Raw genomic sequence first — 23,274 nt, 5'->3', positions numbered from 1 at the left:
AAAATAACCCAATCCAGCACTCTTCCCCTGACATAATATATTTATTAAGATTCCAGGCCTATGTTTGATAATTGATGTTTGTTTCAGTCCTTGAAGTGAGGTATGACTCTTGGTATTTTCATTTTATTTTGAAATGAACCAGTTTGAAATTATAAATTACAGATGGACGTTAATGGTTTAAAATCCCTTTTTTTCTAACCGGGCCCAGATATTATTACACTCAGTGGATTGTTTGTTCTTATGTTTTTTTGACAATATTCAAATTTTCCTTTTCATCATTAACTGATTGAAGAAACAATGAACAGGGATTTCTCACTGCTAAATGTTCTTTGTTCTTTCAATCCAGGATTTTTTACTTTCTTATGCTTACACAGAGTGAATGAAAGCTTTTTGCCACAAATTTTATGTTACAGATTTTATAATCATCATCAATGAAAAAACATAGGCAGACTATTGCATTTGAATCCATTACTTGTAATATCATTTAATATTTTCCTTATTCCTCTGATGTTATTCCTATTATCTAATATTTTCCACATTCCTTTGATGTTATTCTTATTATTATCTAACATCCTCTTTCATTCTTTTATTCCATCCATTTACCCACAAGACCACAGTATTATATTGTATATAAGTGAATTACAGCATACACACATCTGACCACTAGACGGCGACATTCTCACATAATGTGTTAAATGTATTTTGCATAGTAGCAGCATTAAGGTGGTTAGGCATGTGTTATTTTCTGGGTGATTGGAAAGATTTTGCATCCAGTAATTTAGTTTGAACGTGTACGTGGTGTCGTCTCTCCTTGTTTTGTAGTGGCCTTGTGAACAAGGCCATGACAACAGTACAATAAATACATTTAGCATCAGTTACAGCCCGCTTGGGTATGATGCCACAAACTTTGCACACCTGGATTTTGCACACTCTTCTCTGCAGCTCCTCTGAATCTGTCACATCATGTCTCATTAGAGATGTTAGACCGGCTTCCAATTGGAGCACTGGCTGGTTCCGTTATCTTTACCACCTTTGTGTTGTCATGGTTGTGTGTTTAGGGTCAATTTTTTACTGGAAGGCAAATTTTCAGCCAGGACTGGATCATTCCAGTCCTGGCTGAAAAGAAGGTGTAAGATGCACTGTTATCGTTCCTCTGTGCTAAAGTTCAGCCCTCTTGTATATGAGAGACGATTGTTGAGTCAGCTTTTGACTTTGTAGGGTTGATATTTGCTCCGTGAACCATAAAGGGAAGGTGAGTTACTGGGTGCATGAAAATAATTTAATATGTGCTGATTTTGTTGTGAAAGACTGGGTGGCTCTTGTATTAAATCTTGTCATTAGACTTTGCTGACCACTTTGCTGACCACCCAAATGGTCTTTTTAATGTGGAATTTGACAAGTCTCAGGTGGTCCATCTATAGACTTTATTGGTAGCATGTTTGGATAAAAGGTCAGCTTTTGTTTGCAGTCTGCTGTCCTCCACATTCTATTTATTTTATGGATCATCCTTAAACAATGTTATTGCATTATTACCTCCATAAATACGGGTGGTGACGTTTGATCTGCAGTGTTTTTCCTGCTCGTTATAGTAATGAAGCGATTTTTTACGACGTTTTCCAGAGATGGAGCTTGACACAAAGTATTTTTGACTCCTTTTTGCTGTAACCGTGTAACCTGCAGTTTCATTTGACCGCCAACAGGGGCAGTAGTGTTCCCAGTGAAACATCAGGGGAGATGTTACATGAACTTGTTCCTGTATAGATGCAATAACATCAGCAATATCAGTCGGTTTGCTTCAAAAACCAAGAAATCCATTACTGTGTTGATTGATCGATGAAACAGGCACCCAGTAATTACTGGTTGGGGGAGGGGTCATTTAATGGAAAAAGTTGGTCACGGTTTAGAGAAAAGATGATGCGTCCTTGACTCCAAGAGGTTTCCATCTCAGTTTTCCAACAACACGGGGTTTTTATTTGTGGTTCACCTCAGGAAAGCTGTGGTCATTATTAGAGGATTACAATGCTTAATACAGTGAGGATTTATATTTTCAATAACACATTTTCTGTGAGTGTGATTGTTTTTTAATGGCTCATTAATGCTGATGGATTATAAATATGCGCTAAGGATCCGTTTTGGAAGTCAGCAGCATGTTCAATATGCCATGCTTAGTATTTTAAATATTAGATTACTATATTATGTGTGTTAATGTGAGAAACAAACGGCTCAAGTTGGCTGCATAACTTTGAATGAAAGCGTCGAGTCGGACACGTAATCCGTCCTGTATTGTGTGAGGACGAGTGGGGGGCGCTTCTGTGCTGAGCACTGTTGTTGCAATCCGACTGCATGCCTTCACTTTCATTGCTTCAACAGAATAATTTGGAGCAGCATATTTGGCAGTGTGCATTCATCTCACTGAGCCATCGAGCTCTGCAGCTGAGTGTTTGCAAACTCTTGGTGCAAACGCTTGTTCGCGACGATCACGGCCACATTTTAGGTCGCATTTTAACCTTGCAAATCCGTCGAAATCCGACAAGTGGTGTAGATTCCCAGCTTCTCAGCATCGCCTGCAGTGGATTGACTCTGTTCTGGTGGTTTTTCAGGCCGACCGCTCACGCAGCTGCAGCATGACTCGTCGTGTGGCCGTGGTGGGGGGAGGAAGCTCAGGACTGGCCTGTATCAAATGCTGCCTGGATGAGGGGCTGGAGCCCGTGTGCTATGAAAGCAGCGATGACTTGGGTGGGCTGTGGAGGTTTAAGGTGAATTACACGATATTGTTAAATGAATGAAAGCTGGAATATTTGTTCTGACGTGATGTCTGTTGCTGCAGGAGAACCCAGAGTCAGACAGAGCCAGCATCTATCACTCTGTCATCATCAACACCTCCAAGGAGATGATGTGTTTCAGTGACTTTCCCATTCCAGCACACTTTCCCAACTACATGCACAACTCCCTCATCATGGACTACTTTCGAATGTACGCTGACAACTTCCGTCTCACCAAGCACATACGCTTCAATGTGAGGATGCTCCACTAACTTCCTGGTGCTGTCGTAGATCTCTAGAGGGGAAATTGCTGTACTATTGCTGTGCTATGTTTCTGATGTTCAGACCAGAGTCCTGCAGGTGAAGCAGAGGTCAGATTTCTCTCATTCAGGCCAGTGGGATGTTGAGACTGAAAATAAGGATGGCAAAAAGGAGAGACACGTTTTTGATGCAGTGATGATCTGTATTGGACATCACTGCAATCCCAACATGCCACTACAAGACTTCCCAGGTAGGTCCCCCTGGCAGAGATGAAATCATCCAAAATCCACCATTGAAACAGTTACACGAGCCTGTGATTGTTGTTTTTACAGGCATTGACACCTTCACAGGGAAATACTTCCACAGCCGTGACTACAAGACTCCCGAGGAGTGGAGGAATAAAAAGGCTGTGGTGATCGGAATAGGAAACTCTGGAGGAGACATAGCAGTGGAGCTAAGCCGAGTCACCAAGCAGGTTGGGAAATGTCAATTGTTCCATCCTGTTTTAATAAATCTTTAATTATTTTATCATTAATAACACACCTCTAAAATGATGCACTGATTTTATAATTCCAGGTATATTTAAGTACTCGAAGGGGAGCGTGGATTTTGAATAGGGTTTCAGTTCAAGGCTTCCCTCTTGACATGCTCAAAAACAGGATTATGTCTTTTTTAAGTATGATTCTTCCCTTTGGAACGATCTGCAGTGTGGCAGAGAAACAGCTTAACCAAAGATTTGATCACAGTCTGTACAACTTGAAACCAAAACACAGGTATCTTAATCTGCAGTACGGTGTTTCATAGCTGGCGACACCGTAGTCGTAAACAACATTATTACTGATTTCAGGTTGTTCAGCCAACATCCCACAGTGAACGATGACCTTCCCAACCGCATCCTGTCGGGAACGATTCAGGTGAAACCCAACATTCGCAGGTTTCAGGGATCCAGCGTGGAGTTTGATGATGGAAGTGTAGTGGAGGATGTTGACCTGGTGGTACGTAATAGCTGCAAAGTCTAACCCTACTAACAGTTTAATAGTATCATGAAGACACACAAACACCTGGATTAATCATTAAGCTTAATCTCGGTCTGGGTCATTGCAGGACAGAACAACAGGTTATAGTGTAGGCTGGTCAACCACATTTGTGTCACTAAAATGCGTCTCTCATCTTGCAGGTCTTTGCCACAGGATACACATTTTCTTTTCCATTTTTGTCCTCACATGTGATCTCGGTGTCTGAGAACAAAACGTCTCTGTACAAGTACGTGTTTCCACCTGAGTTGCAGCGCCCCACTCTGGCTATCATTGGGCTGGTGCAGCCCCTGGGGGCCATTATGCCCATCTCTGAGATACAGGCCCGATGGGCCACACGAGTCTTCAAAGGTAATGCCAGCTCTGAAAAACATAATCACAGCGAGTCACTCCATATGTCAAGATATTCCGATTTTTATATATATGTATAAAGGCTGCACCAAGCTTCCCTCAGTGGATTCCATGATGAAGGATATCGAATGCAAGAAGCAGAAAATGGCCCAGAGGTATTTACTGAGATGATTAATTTAGAGCTGAACTCAATTAACTCAGTTAAAGTTGAGTCTTTTCCTCAGGTATGTCACCAGTTCCAGACACACCATTCAAGTCGACTATATCAGCTACATGGATGAGATAGCAGAGCAGGTGGGTGTTAGACCCAACATCCTGAAGCTCCTCCTGACTGATCCCAGACTGGGATGGAATGTGGTGTTTGGTCCCTGCACACCGTACCAGTATCGACTGAGGGGGCCAGGAAAGTGGGCCGGAGCCCGACAGGCCATCCTCACCCAGTGGGAGAGAGTGGTTCATCCCATGCAGACCAGACCCTGCAATGATCCCAAACCCAGGAGATCATTAATGTGGCCCATAATTCTGTCAGCTGCTGCTGTAGGTTTGGCCGCATATGTCAACAGAAGCAGCCTACCAGAATTCCTTCAGGATCCCACTATTCTTCTTGACAAGATAAAAGCATCTCTGCCTGCACAGTAATGTGCAGTAAATATTGAATTCTGATTTGATGTTTTTGTAGAGATTGCACCACACTATCAGTATTTCATTGCCCACTGAATATCTCTGATCATTATGTGAACATTACTTGGAATGTATCTTATCACTTTTGTCATTACAAGTTTTAACATTTATTTTGTCTGTTATCTTATTAGATAAATGTACATGTGCCATATATAATACATTTGACTAAACTTACTAAAAACCATCGTGAAATTACTGACATTTTTAATTGATGTTTTTGAGAAACAAATAAAGTTCTTTTAAAGGACGGAAGTGTTGTTTGCTACATGAATTTTAAATGCGTAGTGCAGTTATGTACGTAAAGGGACGAAATTCCTTTTCAATTCCGACATAAATAACTGGACTTCAGACCTCAAACTGGCCGCCTCCCGCAAACTTCCGGTAGACACCGGAAGAAGAATGGACACGCGTGACTCTTCAGGCGTCGGTTGCCATGTTGTGCAGACTGAAAAATTGAGGGCTGGACATGCGCACAGTTTCCGAATGGCAGTGGCAGCCCTGCCCTATTAATTGAACTACTTCTTTTTAACACATACGTGTTCAACGAAAAATTGTCTCACCAACAACAATATATAGCACAAATTATTACATTACATTGAAAAATTGCACTTGGACTCAATCAACAAAATTATCAGTTCATTTAATAAAGTGCGCGCACGGGGAATCAACATAAATCCTTTGTCTTGTTATATTTTGAGTCAAACTTTTATATATATCAGTGGTATTTCGCGCCTCGTCGGTGTTGTCTGTGGTCCAGAGTATCGTCTGCCTGTTTACCTGTCAGCCGGGTTCGTATTTGAAAGGGGGATACAACGGAACAAATCTGGCAACTCCAGTCTGCCATCTTTAATTGTGCGACAGGCCGCGGCGCGAGCGGGCCCTCACTGAACCAGAAAAACGCTCTGGCACGAGATAACGGGCGGTGGGCTAGACTGAACCACGGGACAGCCGCTTACCGGCCCCGCAGAACCGGCCGGATACGCGACTAGCGGCCAAGGACAAAAGAGCTGCGAACGGGGTATTAAAGTGGAGCCGTGCATGTGCAGAGGGGTTTGTTGGCATCCAACGAGCGAAGTAGCTAGCCGCTGCTAGCCAAAGTAGGTTAGCAGGCTAGCCAGGTTTTGTAATCCGCCGGTTCGACATATATAACCGTCCCGCACAATCCAGGCCGAAGCGGGGTTTAAGTTGAACCGCACGTCAACAAGAAGCGCAGCCGGTGTGACAGGTGAGTGGGTTTGACTTGCGAATTTGAGTATGTCTAGTGCCTGTTGACTTGGTCCTCGCTAGCTGGGTAGCATGCTCCGGCCACCGAAATGCTGGAAGTGGATGTGATGGCGACTACTAAGAAACGAAACTGTGCTAAACGATGCACGCTGGCGGCCTGCTCTTTGTCATCTCCCTGTGTCATGCTGGACCCAAAAGAATGTACCCATCTCAAGGTGACAATGGGACTGTAATGGCCTCTTAACGTTGGTGTCACTGGTAGGTGATTTGGGCTCAGTCTAGTCGTGTTCCGGGCGGAGGGCCGCTACTCCCCACCGGTGTGAGCGATCCATCGTATTAGCAGAGGTGATACATGAGGGAGGATGGACACGTTTTAATGGCTGAGATTTGTAGCAACACCATGACACGGTGGGGAATTCTCCTCGTCTCTGCTCGTATCGGGGAAAGGGTGAACGCGTTCGATCCAGTTCATTCGGATTCGTAGATTTCGAGTTTACGTAAACGGCGAGAGTTGAAACGTGAGATTGAAGGTTCTTTGTGGAGACACACTTAAGCATGGACTGAAACACCTCGGTGCGATTTTGAGGAGCTCCCTCAGACACGTATCGATCGAGGGATGGTTACTTATTGATCGGCTGGTCAGAGATATTATTTGGACAGAGCCTCCAGAACTGCTTTGCTAAGAAAATGTTAATTAATGGTCCTATTGTGGTTCTTGAGGCATAAAAGTGGATATCAGACCAGTCGGATATACCATGCAGTGATTTCCTTTGCAAAGTTCTTTATTTATCCATGTGAAATTTAAAAAAAAAATCGTCTTTATTTGTGTGGAAATTCACCTCCAAGTTTCTTGCTGGCATGTTCAAGTTGATGTTCAAGTGCAATATTAAAGCTGAAATCTCCATTATGGATGTATACTGATGACTTTTTGTGTGTAGATATGATGTTTTATTTCAGGCATCCACAATTTGCTCTTTGTGTTATGAAAAAGTATTTAGACAGCTTCAAAATTGAATATTATCTGTCAGAACTTTGGCTAGACCTGCTGCAGGACCCGAGGAAGCTTGAGCTCGCGTCAGGTTTCGAATTGCTTCAAGAAGCAGCCACAGACCATCATGTTGGTTTGATGTTTTTCTGAAATCCTGTCCCATATGTATCAGGAGGCGCCCCTCCCACAATTTTGGCAGTCCCACCGAAGTCCTGGAAATCCCTTCTTTTTTGGCAAATTGTGAATGGAGACTGTCTTTTTGTCAGCAGTGGTTTCCTTCTAGCTCTTCCACGGATGCTCAGGCCATTCTTATTCCTTGAGTGAGGCTAACAAGGCCTGCAGTTCTTTTTGCTGGGTTCTTTTGTGACACCCTGGGTGAATCTTCCGTGCCCTCATGGAGTAATTTTGCTCGGCTGACCACTCCTGGGAAGGCTGACCACTGTTGCAAGTCTTCTCCATTTGTGGATAATGGCTGTCACTGTGGCTCGCTGGTGACCCAATACCTTAGAAAGGGCTGTGTAACCCTTTGCAGACACATTTATATTAATGACTTTGGTTTCCATCCATGGGTTCCGTTTAAGCGATTTCTTTATACAACAGGCTTGGGTGTGGCAAGTGAAATTAAGCTTAGCCTTTAAACATTATGGTAGTCCATCATTGGTTCATGATTTGACAAGTCGCTGCCTACATTTTCATTCTTAAGGAAATAAATCACCATTTTAAGCTGCTACATGTATTTCCTTCAGTTATCTTTGTCATAAATGATCCTCTCCATATAATAATGGTTTTACTGGACCTACTACAGTTTTAATTGTGAATGTGTTCTGTCATGTCCTGTCCAGATTTTGACGATCAAGCTAAACTGTTCCTTGGATTGTGCTAACTTATTCTTAATTGGGCTCTAGGAGGCTGGTTCTGGGGACGAAGCCAAAGGACCAGACTCAATGAATTTCCAGCGAAATGTCCGAGAAGTCAGGGCAGAGCACCAAGGCAAAGGATGGCAAAACAAAGTATGCATCCCTTAGCCTATTCAATACCTACAAGGGTAAATCTTTGGAAACCCAAAAAACAGCAGGTAAACCTTGGTATTTCACATTAAACATGCACATTTTTATATGCAAAAAAATTCTAAACTGTCTTCTGAATCACTGATTGATTTATTTAATTTTTATCCAAGTGGCTGCCAGACATGGACTCCAAAGTTTGGGGAAAGTTGCTGTCAGCCGCCGCATGCCCCCTCCAGCTAACCTGCCCAGCCTGAAAGCAGAAAACAAAGGAAATGACCCCAACGTCAGCATTGTTCCCAAAGATGGTAGCGGCTGGGCATCACGAAGTGAGGCAGGGGAGGAGAGGTAACGCCAAAGAATGTTAACATTGGTGTCTGTTGCGTTAGCTGCAAATAGTCTGCTAATTGAATGGAATCTAAACCAGACTAACCCAGTTGTAAGAAGGCCGAAATATTCGTGTTCTATCCTGTGTTATTAACAGTCGCCGCTCTGTCAACAATGGTTGTATTTTCTGTTCGAAGGCTCTGCATAAAATCAAACCTAATCTGAAAATGACCAGACTTTCACACCATACAGTTTTATAACCGTATACGCTGGTAATGAGGCAGCGTGATGCTGGAACCAGGAAAACATTGCTTTTAGTTCTATACTGCTTATACACAGAACACAGGCTGCCTTTGTAGTCTTTGGACATTTTTCAAATTGACTGGTTTACAAATATCTATATAACATTTTCTGTTGATCCAGACAACAGGAGACGCCTCCACCCCAGAACAAACCAGTAGTGCCACCGACACAAGAGCTTTCAATTGGGGGAAGCCGCTCCTGGGCCAACAGCAAGCAAACACAATCTGATGGTAAATTTGTTCTCCTCTTGCTCGGTCAGTGTTTTATCTTGTCCACTGGGTGAAAAAGGGCCAAGAAATTCCAAGCCTTAGAAGTTATGCTCATAGTTAAATGTAAATACTCCAAGAAGAAATAACCATTAGCATTTTTGTAATTGGTGACAGGTTTTCTTCCCGTGTTGGCTGTAGCACGGCAGCCTACTTCATTCAAATGTTCTGCCCTCTTCAAGTACATCAGATTTCTTTGAATTTTCTCAAGGAATCGATTGCTGGCCAAATTCAGTACACTTCTGTTCTCAAGTGCTCTCTAATCAAGTGAACCAGATTTTTGAGGTTGGAGCTCCTCTCCAACATGCAACCGCCCTTTTTTCAATGCAATGCAATCTGTTTTTATCTCCACTACATTCAGTGTTGATATGAAAAGGGAGGATCCAACATTTGTCGTTCATTGAGATTTTATTATATTCATAGTCTCTATTTTTGTGTATTTCTAATGTTTTTAACATTGTATGGTACAGGAGCTCGTGTGAGCAGCCAATTTCACCAGGAGTTTCCCAGCTTACAGGCGGCTGGTGAAGTAGAGAAAGGTGACAGTCAGGAGGAGGAGCCTTATGGACCAGGCCCTAGCCTCAGACCTCAAAGTATGACCATTTACTTTCTTTACCCACCTCAAGAAACCATCTCAGTAAGTGAAATTGAGCATTATATCCATCTCTTCCTGTGTCGTGTTAGATGTGGGAAGCTGGCGTGAAGGCGGTGGAAGAAATTTGAACACCGCGCCCAGCCCTCCTGAGATGGACAACAGGCCTCAGGAGGAAAGCAGTGCAGGTCTTGGGAACTCTACACCCCCGGGGGAGGCTGACGAGGTCGGGAGGACCGCTGCCTCTGATGGTCAGAGGTTGAAGAGGGAAGGCAGGGACAGGGTGCCCACCGCTGGCCCCTCTCAGGCTAAACTTAATGGTGGGCAGCAGCCTGCAGGTGGGGTGCCAACTCATTTTGACCCTGCTTTCAGGAGCATGATGCCACCCTATGTAAGTGACATCAGTACCTCTAGTCTCGTCTTTGTCTTGGTGACGTCTTGATTCTCCATTAAATTTCATTGTGCTTTTCTTTTAGATGTTCCACGCCTACCCTGAAATGTCCTTTGCTCAAGGTCAAGGAAATCTCAGATACTCTGTACCACAAGATGGAGCAAAGTGAGTTTCCTTTTTTTTTAACCTTTATTGGTTTTCCTGACATTTATCAACATCTGTTATTTTTAATTTAATTAAAAAAAACACAGTAAACCATGGAGTTTTCTTAAAATATTATATGATATTAACCAATATATCATTTATAAAACTCATTCCAACAACTCTCTTATTTGCTATTTTGTTGGACGTTCAGGGTTCCTCGTTCAGCACGACAACAGCAGCCTCCCCCCCAGTCTTGGCACCAGGACCCTAACAGACCCTCTATCGTGAGTGCAACTGAACTGAAGGAGTTGGACAACTTGGACAATGATGCAGATGAGGGCTGGGCAGGTTTGTATATATTTTTTATTGGTTTAAATAATTGGTTAACAAAGCACCCTCTAGCATCCGTCTATCAATCCCATTTTCCCTGTAATCCAGGAGCTCAAATGGAGGTGGACTACACTGAGAAACTAAACTTCAGTGATGATGAAGAGAACCAAGCTTCTAAAGATAAAAGAGACTGGTGAGTTGATTCAGCCTATCTGCTTCATTTTGCTTATGTCTGTATTCACCATACAAGCTCTGTTGCAAGTTTTTTCTTAATTAATAATATAAACCTCCATTCTCACCCTCCCGTCTTTCCTCATTTTAATGAGTTAAACTTGTTAGAAGAATGCCAGAAATTAATAGATTTGACCAGCAAAACAAATTAAACTACATGTTTTAATTCATCCAAACCTACTCAACAATAATTGTGTAATGTTTGTTATAATTTTATTTCTATTTTATTCTATATTTATGTATATATGCTTATAATGCTTATAATATGTATATATTATATGTATATATATTATATATACATATATATGCTTATAATATATGCTGTATATATGCTTATAACATTCTAATCTTATTTGTATTTATTTATTCTGTTTCTATACTTTGTAAATACAAAACCTAGTCTACAGTTATATTAATTAGGCTGCTACTACAATTCAATTTCCCTACGGGGATGAATAAAGTACATCTTGAATCTTGAAGCAATTTAGATACCAGGCATAAGTGGGTTACTGCTAGATATGGCAAGGTTTGAACTGACATTCATTTTTTAATTTCAGTGTCAACTTGCATACAGAAGATTTGATGTGTACCATGTGGTGAAAGATATAGTTGTTTTTGCTTTACTTTTATCAGGGACTGGATGGGTAAAGTAGAGCGCGCTAGATCTCGGACATCAGACACTCAGGAGGGCTGGAAAGAAGCTTCTGAGGACCACGCAGCCAATAAAACTTCGTGGGCTGACAGTGGTGATCCCAGAGCACCATCACCTGCCAGTATGGGGCAGTACAAGTCAACCTCTCAACAAGATCCTCAGGTAGAGGCAAATGCACCATATGTAAACATCTACACTAGCAAGCCAGTTAGTTTCAAAATCTTGAGGCTTTTTTGGTCTTCTTTTCCAGGGTGGTAGTCGCCCTGCTGGTGCAACTTCACGTGGGGGCAAACCACAGGCTGCAGTGCCCGAAGAGGACTCTGAGGCTTGGCGACACAAACGCAAGAAACCTACAGAGGTTTCTGAAGCTGTAGAGCGAGCAAGACGGAGGAGGGAGGAGGAAGAGCGCCGGATGGAAGAACAGCGGCTTGCAGCATGTGCTGAAAAACTTAAACGTCTCAATGAAAAACACCGCCAGGCAGCTGATCCCAAATCTGCTTCTGCTACCAACATCGATGCAGCCGTTGCTCATGAGGAAGTCTCATCAGTTCCCGCAGCTGCGCTGAGTCCTGCACCTTCGGTCCCAGTTTCACAATCGCAGGTCCAAATCATGCAAGCACCCCCGATGGAGCGGGTGGACAGAGACGCAGAGAGGGTGGACCGAGAACGAGATAAAGAAGATCAAGGTGTAGAGGAGGAGGATCACTTGCTTCATCAGCCGAGTCCCCTGGTCCAGAGACCAGGCAGTAAAGCTTCAGAGCCTCAGAGTGAAGACTCTCCAGCAGCTGAGGTAGGCCCTCTGATGGAGAACAAGGCTGACGGTACAACAGTGCCTATACGGGATTATTTCACCATGGAGGACAACAGAGGTGGGCTTTTTTTTAGAATTGCAAATGTATAGATTAACGTTTGATCATTCTTAAGGGAACTAAATGTGTTTGGGTTTTCCCCCCCCCCAGAAGAGCCCCACCTCTCTTTGCCTCATATAGACACGGCGACCAGTGAGGACGTCGCAGTGGTCTCACCACCACAGCTGGAAGGAGAAGCTGCAGCTGCAATGCGTCCATCTCTCTCCTCGGGCTACCCCAAACAGTTTCAGAAGTCTTTGCCACCTCGTTTCCTCAGACAGCAGGTGTGGGTGCATGTCAGTCTTTGAAGGGTCACGTTAGTATGTTTGGTTTATCTGACCCTTTCTTTTATGCTTAAACCCAACAACTTTATGCCATCACATGTCAAACTAAAAACTGTTCTCTACTGGCATAGCACCAGTGTTTGTCTTTATTTTTTGCTGTACTAAAATGGTGGCATGAGAATTTCGATTGATCTCACTTCCTTCTGCAGTGTTTGAGTGATCTTTTTTTGCCCACCTATTTATGTACTTTTTCACAGGTTCACCACTATAACTTAATAATACATAGATATGTTACACCCAGGTGCAGGTGAAGGCAGGGTGCACCAATTCTGCTAATGTGTACACTTCCCATGATCCCGAAGGGTTAAAGGGGAAGGAATAGAGATGAGACGTTCCACCAATTATTCAAAATTGTGTTGCTGTTCCTCATTGATGTTGTAGGAGCAAATGAAGCAGCAACAGTGGCAGCAACAGCAGAGTGGGGGCTCTGTGTCACCTTCAGGCACCGGTGGTGGAGTTTCAGCTAACCAGCAGCAACAACACCGGTCCATGTATCAACCTATGGGTCCCCATCACCAGCATCTTGCTTCAATGGGCTTTGACCCACGCTGGCTTATGATGCAGTCTTACATGGATCCACGCATGATGTCAGGACGCCCACCAGTGGACATGTCCACAAACATGCATGCTGGTATGTGTATATATATTTTTTTTTTATGCATTGAAAAAGGTTAAATATTAAATCAAAGATTAGAAATGGACACTTTATTTTAAATAAATCTCCAGGGAGGATGCCACCTAAGCAGATTGTGCGCAGAGAGCCTGGTGATAACTCAAGCTCAAGCTCCGACTCCTTTGACCACTTGACACGGCCAGTTCGTGAGCATGGTATACCCTCAGACTCCAGGATGGTATGGGGATCAGACCCATACTCGCAGTCGGAGCCATTGCCTTCTGTAACCCCTCCAAAAGGAAGAGATGACAACAAGGATTCAAGGTAAATATGACCTGAATCGTACAAAAAGCTCCTAAATGGCTTGTTGTGTGCACGTACTTTACTAATAATAATGTCTTTACAGGATGGACTCTGGCTTAGATTTGGACAGGGGTCTTCAATCTATGTATCCCCAGGACCATAGTGCATTGGACTCTCAGAAAAGTAATTTCTTCCAGGATGCCACTGAATCCTTATCTACATTTAATCAAGCCCCAGAGGGTGCATCGAGACCCCTTGATAGGGTTCCTATGGGATCTGCTTTTGATTCAGAGGAGCCCAGACTTCCCAGTGGTGAAGGGGTAGAGACTCTTGGTCAAGCTATCCTTCAGAGGAGCGTTTCACAGGGCTCCAGCCACTCTTTGAAGCTTGATGAGTCCAGATTTGAAATGCTTCCAATGGGTACAAAAGCTCTAGAATTACAGGATACCGGAGAGAGGGTTGATGACAAACAGAATGAGCTTTACCCTCAAGCAGCAGGGACTAACAACAGAGCTACGCCACCTGTTGATGGGTTACACAAACAAGAGAAACTGCCCCTGCCAGTCCCAACCAAGCAGAAGGCTGAACTGCGTTGGGGTGGAAGATCAGGTGCTGGACGCAGAGAAGGACCAGGAGGAGAGAGGCCTGTCAGAAGGTCTGGACCTATAAAGAAGCCCGTCTTAAGGGACATGAAGGAAGAGAGAGAGCAGAGAGAAGAACGTGAAAAGTGCCACGAACGAGGGGATCGGTCCAAAAGAGATCAGCTAGTTAAAGCGCCGTCTGCAGCTGCTGTTGTGTCTGAGGGCCCTAGACCTCAAGCTGAGGGAAAGAAGGAAGTTACTCAGGGTGAGGAAGGGGCGACCGGCCACCAGAGAACTAAAGAGTCCCAGCCATCATCTTGTGTCCCCACTTCATCCTCTCAGGAAGAGAAAACAGAAAAATTGCCTAATAACGACAAACGTGCAGAACCCAAACTTCCTTCTAGGAAAGAGTCCAGTCTTCCTCCACGTGCATATCGCAGAGACGAAAGGGAGAGGGACCGTGACAGGGAGAGGGACAGGGAGAGGGACAGGGACCGTGACAGGGAGAAAGACATGGACAAGGACAGAGACAGGAGCGGTCTAACTGACTCAAATTTCAAAGGACGTGGCCGTGGGGAGTATTATTCCAGAGGGCGGAGCTACAGGGGGACATACAGTGGCAGAAGCAGGGGGAGTCGAGGCCGAAGCCGTGCTGAATATCCGTACCGAGAACCCCGATCACGGTCTGATTTGCCCGCAGGAGGTGCTGCTGCATTTCGGAACAGAGAGGAAAGTGAGACGCGCAGCGAGAGCTCGGACTTCGAGGTTATTCCTAAGCGTAGAAGACGCCGCGGATCTGACACAGATTCCGAAAGTGAAGGTGGACGAGAATCTGCCAGTGATACTGGGCCCTCTGACCGTGAGCCTAGCACCAAACCAAGCCGTCCATTCAGACGGGAGCTATCTGGGGAGGTCCGCTCTGGGCCTCACAAGCCAGGCTTTGGACCTCCTCACATGGGAGAAAAGGTCGGCTCTAGAATGGATAATGAAAACAGGCCCAAGCCAGGATTCCTCCCTAAAGGAGAGCCTTCTCGTCGAGGAAGAGGGGGGTTGTACAGCAGGCGAGGTGGAACGAGGGACCGTGGGGGCCCTCGTTCCGCCCCAATTAGACGGCCGCCGGCAAGAGAGTCTTCCTCTCAGTGGCCCTCCAAACCCATGGAAACCTTCAGACCCGAGGACACTGACATCGCTCCGAGATACGACAATCCTACTGATCGACGGCCACCTAAGTCCGATTGCAAGAAGTTTGGGGATGTTGCCCCTCAGAGTAGCAGAGAGAGGCCTCGTCGATCCAGGCCAGCAAGACCCCCAAGGCAAGATAAACCACCTCGCTTCAGGCGCTTAAAAGAACGGGAGGCTGCAGTTTTGGTCGGCGGGGAAACGGCCCCAGGTCCCCCTGTCCCCCAACCTCCAGTGCCTGCTTCCTCAGTTCCTAGTTCTACCTCTGGCTCTGCTCCAATCTCTGTCTCCCCAACTTTGTCTAGAGCTCCAGGAACACCAGTTAATGTGTCAGAAGTGGGATCCACAATGCCTGTCCCAGACCAAGCCTCTCCTATCGAAGCCGGGTTGGCAGAGACCAGCACCCCTGCTGTCACTGCAGCTGGCACAAAGTCCCCTGACTTGTCCAACCAGAACTCTTCAGATCAAGCCAATGAGGAATGGGAAACTGCCTCTGAAAGCAGCGACTTCAATGAAAGGAGAGAGCGAGAAGAACGAAAAGGAGTGACTGAGGCTTCTACCAACGCGTCCTCTGTCCCGGCACCAGGACCGCCTCAGGGCTCCATAACCCCCAGTAAGGGTCATCTTGAAGGTGGTGCTACTCCTAAGCGTGAGGGAGCTCCTGCAGCTAAGAGAAGTTTCTCGAGTCAGAGACCTGCTGAGAGACAGAATCGCCGAGGAAATAGCAGCACCAAGCCAGGCCGCAGTTATACCAGTGGTAAGGGAGAAAGAAGAGGAGGGGCCAAAGCTGGACGCAAAGGGTGAGTCAGTGTTTTGGTTTTTTTCTTTCCCTCTGAGTTTGCGGAGTTAGGAGGACCCTAAGAGGCAGCATTGCTTCACTAATATTCTTCTTTATAGAAACCTGCAGCATGAGACTAAAGACTATTACAATGTTAAATTGTGAATATAAATCCTTGTCAATGCATTTCAGTTCTCATGCTCTCTGTGTCTTTAAATCAAACAGCCCCCCTGCTCAGCAGAACTCTGAAGGGATGGCACCAACGGCAGGAGGAACAGCAGCACATAGGTCAACTAAAGAACAGTCTGCTCGACGCAGAGATGACACCAAACAGGCGGCCAAGAAGCCAAAAGAGAATGCTCTTTCTCAATTTGATCTTAACAACTATGCCAGTAAGTACTGATCTTTATGGTATTATGCTGGGAGTAATACCAGGTTGCAACTGTGCTTGTGACTGAACTTTGATGGCCGGATGTTTCTTCTGCTGTAGGTGTTGTGATCATTGACGACCACCCTGAGGTCACCACGACAGAGGACCCACAGTCCAGCGCCAATGATGACGGCTTCACCGAAGTCGTCTCTCGTAAGCAACAGAAACGCCTACAAGATGAAGAGAAGCGGAAAAAGGAAGAGCAGACTACTCAGGTGTGTGGGGGAGAACCCACAGCTAAATATAGACAAAATTAAAAAAAGAAAACTAATATATTTAATATTTTACAGAACACAAGCAAAAAGAGCTCAGGAGAGAAGGGTAGAGGTGGTGGGGGGAAGCTGCCACCGAGGTTTGCAAAGAAGCAGTCCTCGTCGCAGCAGCAGCAGCAGCAGCAGCAGCAGCAGGCGGCCTCGGCGGCTCAGCCTCCTCCTGGTCCCACGCCGCAGGCTCAGCAGCAGTCATCCATTTCTGCTCCCCAGCATGCTCACCACCCTCCTTCCCAGCCTGCTGCAAATCCTCCGGCTCTAGAAGCAACGGCGGCTTCCCCCTCGACCGTGGACTTTACCACAAAGAGCCTTCCCCCTCCACCTGCACAGGCACACAGCGCTCTAGGTACAGAACTATGGGAGAACAAGGTAGCGGGATCTGCTGTGCTACCTGATGTCAAGAAGCGTAAGTAGCTGTATTTCCTGGGAAAATGATGTGTTTTTGTGTTGGAGCCAGTATATGTTGAGCCTTATAAAGGAGTTTGGCCAACAATTGGATCTAAATATTCTACCTGTGTTGCAGTTGGTCCGATCAGTCCTCCACAGCCACCTTCTGTGAGTGCCTGGAACAAACCTCTTACCTCCTTTCCTGCCACGGTCTCCTCTGAGGTCTGTGTCACATCTTTGCTGACGTTTAGTCATGAGTTGCCCTTGAGACATCAATGAACGTTGGACGTTTTGTGCTTTGGCTTCAGGGCTTAAAACCAACAGAAAGCAGCGTGGAACTGGCGATAGATAGTATTCAGTTTGGAGCGCCGTCGTCTGCAGGCAGCACCGACAGCGACGGAGTTTCAGCAATGTTAGAAACCGCTTCTGAAAACAAACTGCCTGCTCCCAAAGAACAGAGACAGAAACAACCTCGAGCCGGTCCAATTAAAACACAAAAGGTAATCTGTCCATGTTGAAGAACTAGAGTTTGAACGTTTTCAACGACCGTGCGTAAGCCCTTTTTATTCTTCTCGGCTCCATTGAAAACGTGAATCTTTTATCTCCCCAGCTTCCAGAAATGGAACCAGTGGAGACCAAAGAGTACAAACCAGGTCCCATTGGTAAGGAGCGCTCTCTAAAGAACCGCAAGGCCAAAGACTCGCGTGGAGGGGAAAGTGAGAGACTGGAGGGAGGCGGTCCTGGGGGTGCTGTCAGTAGACCCACCGACTCCAGTCCTCCGACCACCGACGCCACTGTGCCTGAGTTGGGAGGAGATATTGAGGGCATGATCACAGTCCCCTCTGCAGAGTACAGCAGCAACTCCAAGGTATATTAATACAACATGGCATTTTAGAGATTTACATTTTAATGAACGTCCATATCGGATGGAAGACATTACTGTTTCTAATTACGTGAGATCAAATTTAGACGCGCTGGTGTGTGGGGTGTCTGACAAATCTTTTTTTACCTCTCTAGGAGTCCGTCACTGATTACACAACCCCCTCGTCCTCATTGGCCGACAGCGTTCCTACAGGAGGGAACAAAATGGAAGAGAGTTTGGTGGCAAATGTAAGAACACTTCTAACAATCGCCGCCACAGATTTCTGGCACTCGAAGCGGGATTTATTTATTTATTTTTTGGCGTGTTTCAGGTGGCTCTGACACATTCGTTGCCTCTCCCTCACCGAGAGACCATCCAGCAGAGCTCCAGCCTCAGCACCGTCTCTCCTGCGACAGTGGACCTGACACTAAAGGTAAACGATGCTGCCAACACTGCGTCTTTAAACGCTGCTGGAAAATCTGACCCAAATATTCTCCCATCGCCTCCTTCAGATGGAATCGGCTCGGAAGGCATGGGAGAACTCCCCAAGCCTTGAAAAGAATTCTCCGGTCACTTCATCGTCTTCCCCAATCACCTCCTGCGCGTCCTCCTACTCAAGCTTCTCCTCAGCCTCGATGTCTCAGATTCCCGTGGCTTCCGTCACCCCAAGCACTTCGCTGTCAGGTACAAGTTTTCCAAGCTAATACAAGCATATGCCTACACCATTGGAAGTTTATTACATCACTAAGAGGTTTCAAGCCCTACTTGTCTACACAGTTATCATTAAGACTTTTATATCTCCACCCTCTAGGTACTGGTACCTATACAACGTCATCCCTTAGCACCAAGACCACCACAGCCTCCGACCCACCCAACATTTGTAAGGTGAAGCCCCAGCAGTTGCAGGGTGGAAGTCTCTCCTCCAGCAGTAGCAGCAGTAGTAGCAGCTTTTCTCAGCTGGGTTGTGTGCCGCCTCTGCTGCCGCAACAGCAACAGACGCCTCAAGTTTACGTTTCTCAATCTGCAGCAGGTGAGAGGCGAAACAAAACGCAACTATATATTTCAAAGTTGGCTCCCTTTAAATGTTTCCCTGTATATCAGGTCTTCCTATAACTGATAGTTCAGTGTCAATGGTGCGTTCAGGTTCTGCAGCTCAGATTCCAGCCTTCTACATGGACACGAGCCACCTCTTCAGTACCCCCCATCCCCGACTGGCTCCTCCCTCTTTGGCGCAGCAGCAAGGCTTCCAGCCTGGGCTCTCTCAGGTACGGTTCTACACTTTTATAGTACAAGCAAACTTGCGTGAGATTTAATTTGAAACGATAAACATTTCCCCTCTTGTAGCCAACACCAGTGCAGCAGATTCCTATCCCCATCTACGCTCCACTGCAAGGTCAGCCGCAACACCAACACCAACACCAACACCAACACCAACACACACACCAGGCTCAGCTAGGACTTGGCACTGGACCACCTGTGTCCCAGCCACAGGATCTGTTCAGCTCTTCTCTGCAGAATTATAGGTAACCATAGCACCGCACATCTTCATGGCTCATGGGGCCAGTGGGTTCATCTTAAGGCGTGTCCTGATCCGTCCTCCCTCAGGTCTCAGGCGTTTATGCAGAGCAGCCTGTCCCAGCCCTCCATGATGCTGTCGGGACCATCCCTACACAGTTACCCCGGTGTCCAGGCGCCAGAGTTGGGCAAGCCCCAGTCCAGCTTGGCCTACCAGCAGCCGCCCTCCACCCAGCACATTCCCATTTTGTTTGAACCGCAGCTCAACCAGCCCTCTGGCATGGGGGGCTCTCAGCTTATTGACACACACTTGCTGCAGGTAGCTGGAAAAAGTGTTTCTCACCGTTTTATTCCTGTTGGGGATGTGCCTGTATTGCTCCTGGTATTTCCTGTGTTTCATTCAGGCGCGACAGGGAATGAACCAGCATTCAAATCTGTACTCCGGGCAGGTTCAACAACATGGCCAGAGCAGTTACTATAGCAACACACAGTCTCCCAGCTCTGCGATGCAGCAGGTGACAACTAATAACTGAGTTTTCATCAGTTGCCATTGTTGTTGGGAACATTACTCAACATGGACCAATAGTTCTGTTGCTTGTGTTTTTGACATTTCGCCTTGATCTGTCCAGGTAACGGTCCCTCTGCCCAGTTCCCAGCTGTCCCTTCCAAACTTTGGCTCCGGTGGAGCCCAGCCCCTCCTGGCACTCCCCCCAACGCCTCCCCAGGCGCAGCCACCCAACATCAACAGACAGCCCTCTGTTTCCCAGCCCTATAGAGGCATAATGGGCCCCAACCACAGCATGATGCAGCCTCCCACCAGCAAGGTGTGTCAGTGGGTGTTGCTGGCTGATTGATTGTTTATTTCCTGTTTGTTTATCGTGTTTTGACTTGGGATTTAGCATTTTTCCTTACTGCAGATGGACATGGACCTAAAACTCTTTGGCAGTGGAATGGATGTGAAACCTGGAACCCCTCCCGTCAGCGCCAGGAGCACGACGCCCACATCCAGCCCCTACAGGTACCCTTTCTGGACGCACGCATGTTGATGCAGAAATTGTACATCAAAGTGTTTTTAACCCTGATTATTTCATTTGTTTTCCCTGATCCTGCTGTCTGCAGGGCTAACTCCACCTCTCCTAGCAGCCAGACCAGTAAGATGAACAGTATGCTCTATCAGAAGCAGTTTCAGCCCAATTCTGCCGGCATGAGAATGGCCCAGCACTTCCCTGGCCAGTTTAACCCGCAGGTACTGGGCCGTTTTGACGACATACATAATGCACGCCATCATCGCCCTTCTCAAGTGAAGCAACTCTTCATTTCAGATCCTGTCTCAGCCAAACATCGTCTCTCCTCTGGTCCGACCTCCTCATGCTAACTCTTTTGCTGGAGGCGTGCAGCGCTCTCCCATGGGCCCTCAAATGTCACCAAATGTGGGTGGTGGTCTCATGCCTCATCCTAGGCCTCAGCACGCCCAGCACAGTCAGCACCCTCCCAGAGGATCTGCCGGCCCCTCCCTCGGACCCCGTGGCACACAGGCAGCCCTGAAAGCTGAACAGGACCTCAAGGTCTGTTAGCATGCTTAACTGGATTGGACACGTCTTTTTTTTTTTTGTTTTTAAGGTGTAACTTTTAATTTTCCTCCGAACCCTTTAGGCGAAACAGCGGGCTGAAGTGCTCCAATCCACTCACAAGTTCTTCTCAGAACAGCAGCAGCAGCAGCAACTGAAGGCAACGCAGGTCAACAAAGTGCCACGCCTTGATCAGGGAGGAAAGCCCTCGCACGACCCCTCCACCCCCAACCACCAGATGGGAGGCGATCGCACAGAATCTGAGAAACCCCCCATCTCCACGGCCAAGCCCATACGGACTGGTCCCATTAAACCACAGGCTATCAAACCAGAGGAGGGCAAGTAAAGAGCCGCTGACCCTCTTCCGATCGGATCAATAGAAGACAAAGAAACGAGCACCATTCATTCTCAGCCCCGGGGGACAGAGTGGGGGAGGACGAGGATGAGATGACACCCATACTGTGGTGGTTCCAGAGAGGAAGCACCTTCAGCATTTACATAATCCTCTTCTTACTCTCCTGACGTGTCCCACTGTAGGTGGGGGCATTTGAGTTGGATTCTTCCATCACATTTTGATGCAGATAATACGGCTGCACAAGAGGTTCCTTACGATTCTACTGTGATGGTAGATAAGAACGGGAGAGGAAATCGAAATGAGTTGCTGCTATTTGCCATTTTAAAGCTCTTCATTTCTTTTATTTTGTCCCAAATAGGAACACATGCGAGGGCAAATATCTTTTGTTAATGAGAAGTGGGGTTTTTTATTTTTTTGTTGTCAGAACAATCACATTAATGAAATGTCATATAGTGACTCACTTTTTGTTGCCCGTTCTCCATCATGACATATCCAGAGATCCGAGCACGGGGACGTGCACTACATCACCATTCCCTCATTCGATGGTTTCATAATGGCACAGGTAACGGGGGGGGGGGGATCTGAATATTTTCATCATTTTTTTTGTTTGTATCAAATTTTACCACAAAGGAAATGTGAAAATAGCCGCATTTAATTGAATTTTTACGGTTAACGATTAGTCTGCCTGTGAGCCTTTGCTCCCGCCTTCTGCTCTCATCTCCTTGCCTGAAAAGTGTTTGCGAGCACACGTCCTGGGTGTGTGTTTGCAGTCAGAACGGAGGGGCGCTCGTCGTCGGTCTCCTGCGTATTTAGCCAAAGGTTAAGGCAGCGCAGAGATGATGTCACAGCCTTTTAGGAGCGTTGTTGCTGTGATTCGAGTTGACCTAAGATTATATGGTAGGTGCATGATGAATGACCACGATTTTCACTGCTTTCACAACCGTTCTGGCAGACAGACACCTATACACACGTCACTGTAAAGCACCCAGAGCTGCTGCTGCTATTGACTGATTTCTTTTTTTTCCCAGTGCCCTTAGCTAGTTAATAGCAGGAAAGGGGCGATTAGAGGAGTAGAAACCCGGTGAGAAGTTTGATTGCTGATACGGTAGAAACCTGAAATGGAAAGCCTCAGTTTCTGAAGTGTTTGGGCTGAAGAACACTTGTTGTTTTGTTGTCTTTACTGATGAGAACAATCAGTGCTGTTTTTGGTCTCTGCCTCACCTCGCTGGCTGTCCACCCACAATGCTTCATCTCGGGGTTGGGGTGACAAGGGTCCTCCTTCAGATCTGTACCTCCGCTCCCTGAAGTGGGTACGCTGTCCTGATCATCTCAACCCTCGTCAGGGGAGGAGTCCTTGCTTTATACGATGGATGAGGGAGGGAGGGCAAAGAGTTTTTTTTCCTTTTTTTTTTTCCAACTTGTACAGGGGTTTCATCGCTGTATTAAAATATGTACGGTCTTATTTGCATTCTCTCAGTTTGGTTACAGAAACTAATAAAATAATATACTGTAAAGAGGTTTTTAGTACATCTTTTATTCATTCTCGGTCCATTTTGCAAATAAAGTAGGAACCTCAACTGGCCACTGGGTGTCGCTGCAGCACACGGGCCTGGATCGAAACCCCAAAAAATCTATGGTCCCTTTTTCAAATTGGTTATCCAGATATTTTTAGTGATTGATCAGTTTCTTAATAAACCAAAA

General features: G+C 46.1%; 3 protein-coding genes across 8 annotated transcripts in view; 2 read left to right on the top strand and 1 right to left on the bottom strand.

Annotated features, from left to right (window-relative positions):
• The window catches only part of tmed5 (transmembrane p24 trafficking protein 5), a 110,208-nt gene that overhangs the window by 40,963 nt on the left and 45,971 nt on the right, over window positions 1-23,274 (bottom strand). The gene's annotated exons all lie outside the window — the stretch shown is intronic.
• Window positions 1,091-5,273, top strand: LOC130529134 (flavin-containing monooxygenase 5-like). 2 transcript variants are annotated; one of them, XM_057039085.1, is made up of 10 exons: window positions 1,091-1,252; window positions 2,601-2,756; window positions 2,828-3,016; window positions 3,108-3,273; window positions 3,356-3,498; window positions 3,600-3,796; window positions 3,871-4,018; window positions 4,201-4,408; window positions 4,491-4,563; window positions 4,633-5,273. In XM_057039085.1, the coding sequence occupies exons 2-10, from the start codon at window positions 2,625-2,627 to the stop codon at window positions 5,045-5,047; spliced, it is 1,671 nt and encodes a 556-aa protein (XP_056895065.1). In that variant the 5' UTR covers window positions 1,091-1,252; window positions 2,601-2,624; the 3' UTR covers window positions 5,048-5,273. The 2 variants fall into 2 exon arrangements, with proteins under 2 accessions (XP_056895065.1, XP_056895064.1); XM_057039084.1 differs by lacking the exon at window positions 1,091-1,252 and having other exon boundaries at window positions 2,328-2,756.
• prrc2c (proline-rich coiled-coil 2C) lies at window positions 5,918-23,090 on the top strand. 5 transcript variants are annotated; one of them, XM_057039002.1, is made up of 34 exons: window positions 5,918-6,314; window positions 8,207-8,376; window positions 8,479-8,653; window positions 9,056-9,165; window positions 9,672-9,794; window positions 9,886-10,184; window positions 10,270-10,349; window positions 10,540-10,676; window positions 10,767-10,851; window positions 11,523-11,703; window positions 11,792-12,410; window positions 12,504-12,673; window positions 13,115-13,364; window positions 13,460-13,670; window positions 13,753-16,209; window positions 16,413-16,579; window positions 16,678-16,832; window positions 16,908-17,292; window positions 17,410-17,495; window positions 17,582-17,773; window positions 17,884-18,141; window positions 18,291-18,383; window positions 18,467-18,568; window positions 18,648-18,819; window positions 18,947-19,165; window positions 19,261-19,400; window positions 19,480-19,658; window positions 19,741-19,969; window positions 20,055-20,165; window positions 20,280-20,474; window positions 20,550-20,668; window positions 20,770-20,896; window positions 20,973-21,215; window positions 21,304-23,090. In XM_057039002.1, exons 2-34 carry the CDS (start codon window positions 8,262-8,264, stop codon window positions 21,562-21,564), a joined length of 8,445 nt encoding a protein of 2,814 aa, XP_056894982.1. In that variant the 5' UTR covers window positions 5,918-6,314; window positions 8,207-8,261; the 3' UTR covers window positions 21,565-23,090. The 5 variants fall into 5 exon arrangements, with proteins under 5 accessions (XP_056894982.1, XP_056894984.1, XP_056894981.1 ...); XM_057039004.1 differs by having other exon boundaries at window positions 12,501-12,673; window positions 20,568-20,668; XM_057039001.1 differs by having other exon boundaries at window positions 12,501-12,673.

The sequence above is a fragment of the Takifugu flavidus genome, chromosome 7 (genome assembly GCF_003711565.1).
Source record: "Takifugu flavidus isolate HTHZ2018 chromosome 7, ASM371156v2, whole genome shotgun sequence".
Lineage (NCBI taxonomy): Eukaryota > Metazoa > Chordata > Actinopteri > Tetraodontiformes > Tetraodontidae > Takifugu > Takifugu flavidus.
The sequence above is the reverse complement of the archived record's forward strand: the minus strand, read 5'-3'. Positions and strand labels throughout refer to the sequence as shown.

Coding starts and splice junctions, on each gene's coding strand:
- LOC130529134 (XM_057039085.1), top strand. CDS start 2,625: ATGACTCGTCGTGTGGCCGTGGTGGGGGGAGGAAGCTCAGGACTGGCC. Junction 3,017..3,107: donor CCAAGCACATACGCTTCAAT/GTGAGGATGCTC, acceptor TCTGATGTTCAG/ACCAGAGTCCTGCAGGTGAA. Junction 4,564..4,632: donor AAGCAGAAAATGGCCCAGAG/GTATTTACTGAG, acceptor TCTTTTCCTCAG/GTATGTCACCAGTTCCAGAC.
- prrc2c (XM_057039001.1), top strand. CDS start 8,262: ATGTCCGAGAAGTCAGGGCAGAGCACCAAGGCAAAGGATGGCAAAACA. Junction 10,852..11,522: donor TCTAAAGATAAAAGAGACTG/GTGAGTTGATTC, acceptor TACTTTTATCAG/GGACTGGATGGGTAAAGTAG. Junction 20,166..20,279: donor CCAGCTCTGCGATGCAGCAG/GTGACAACTAAT, acceptor TGATCTGTCCAG/GTAACGGTCCCTCTGCCCAG.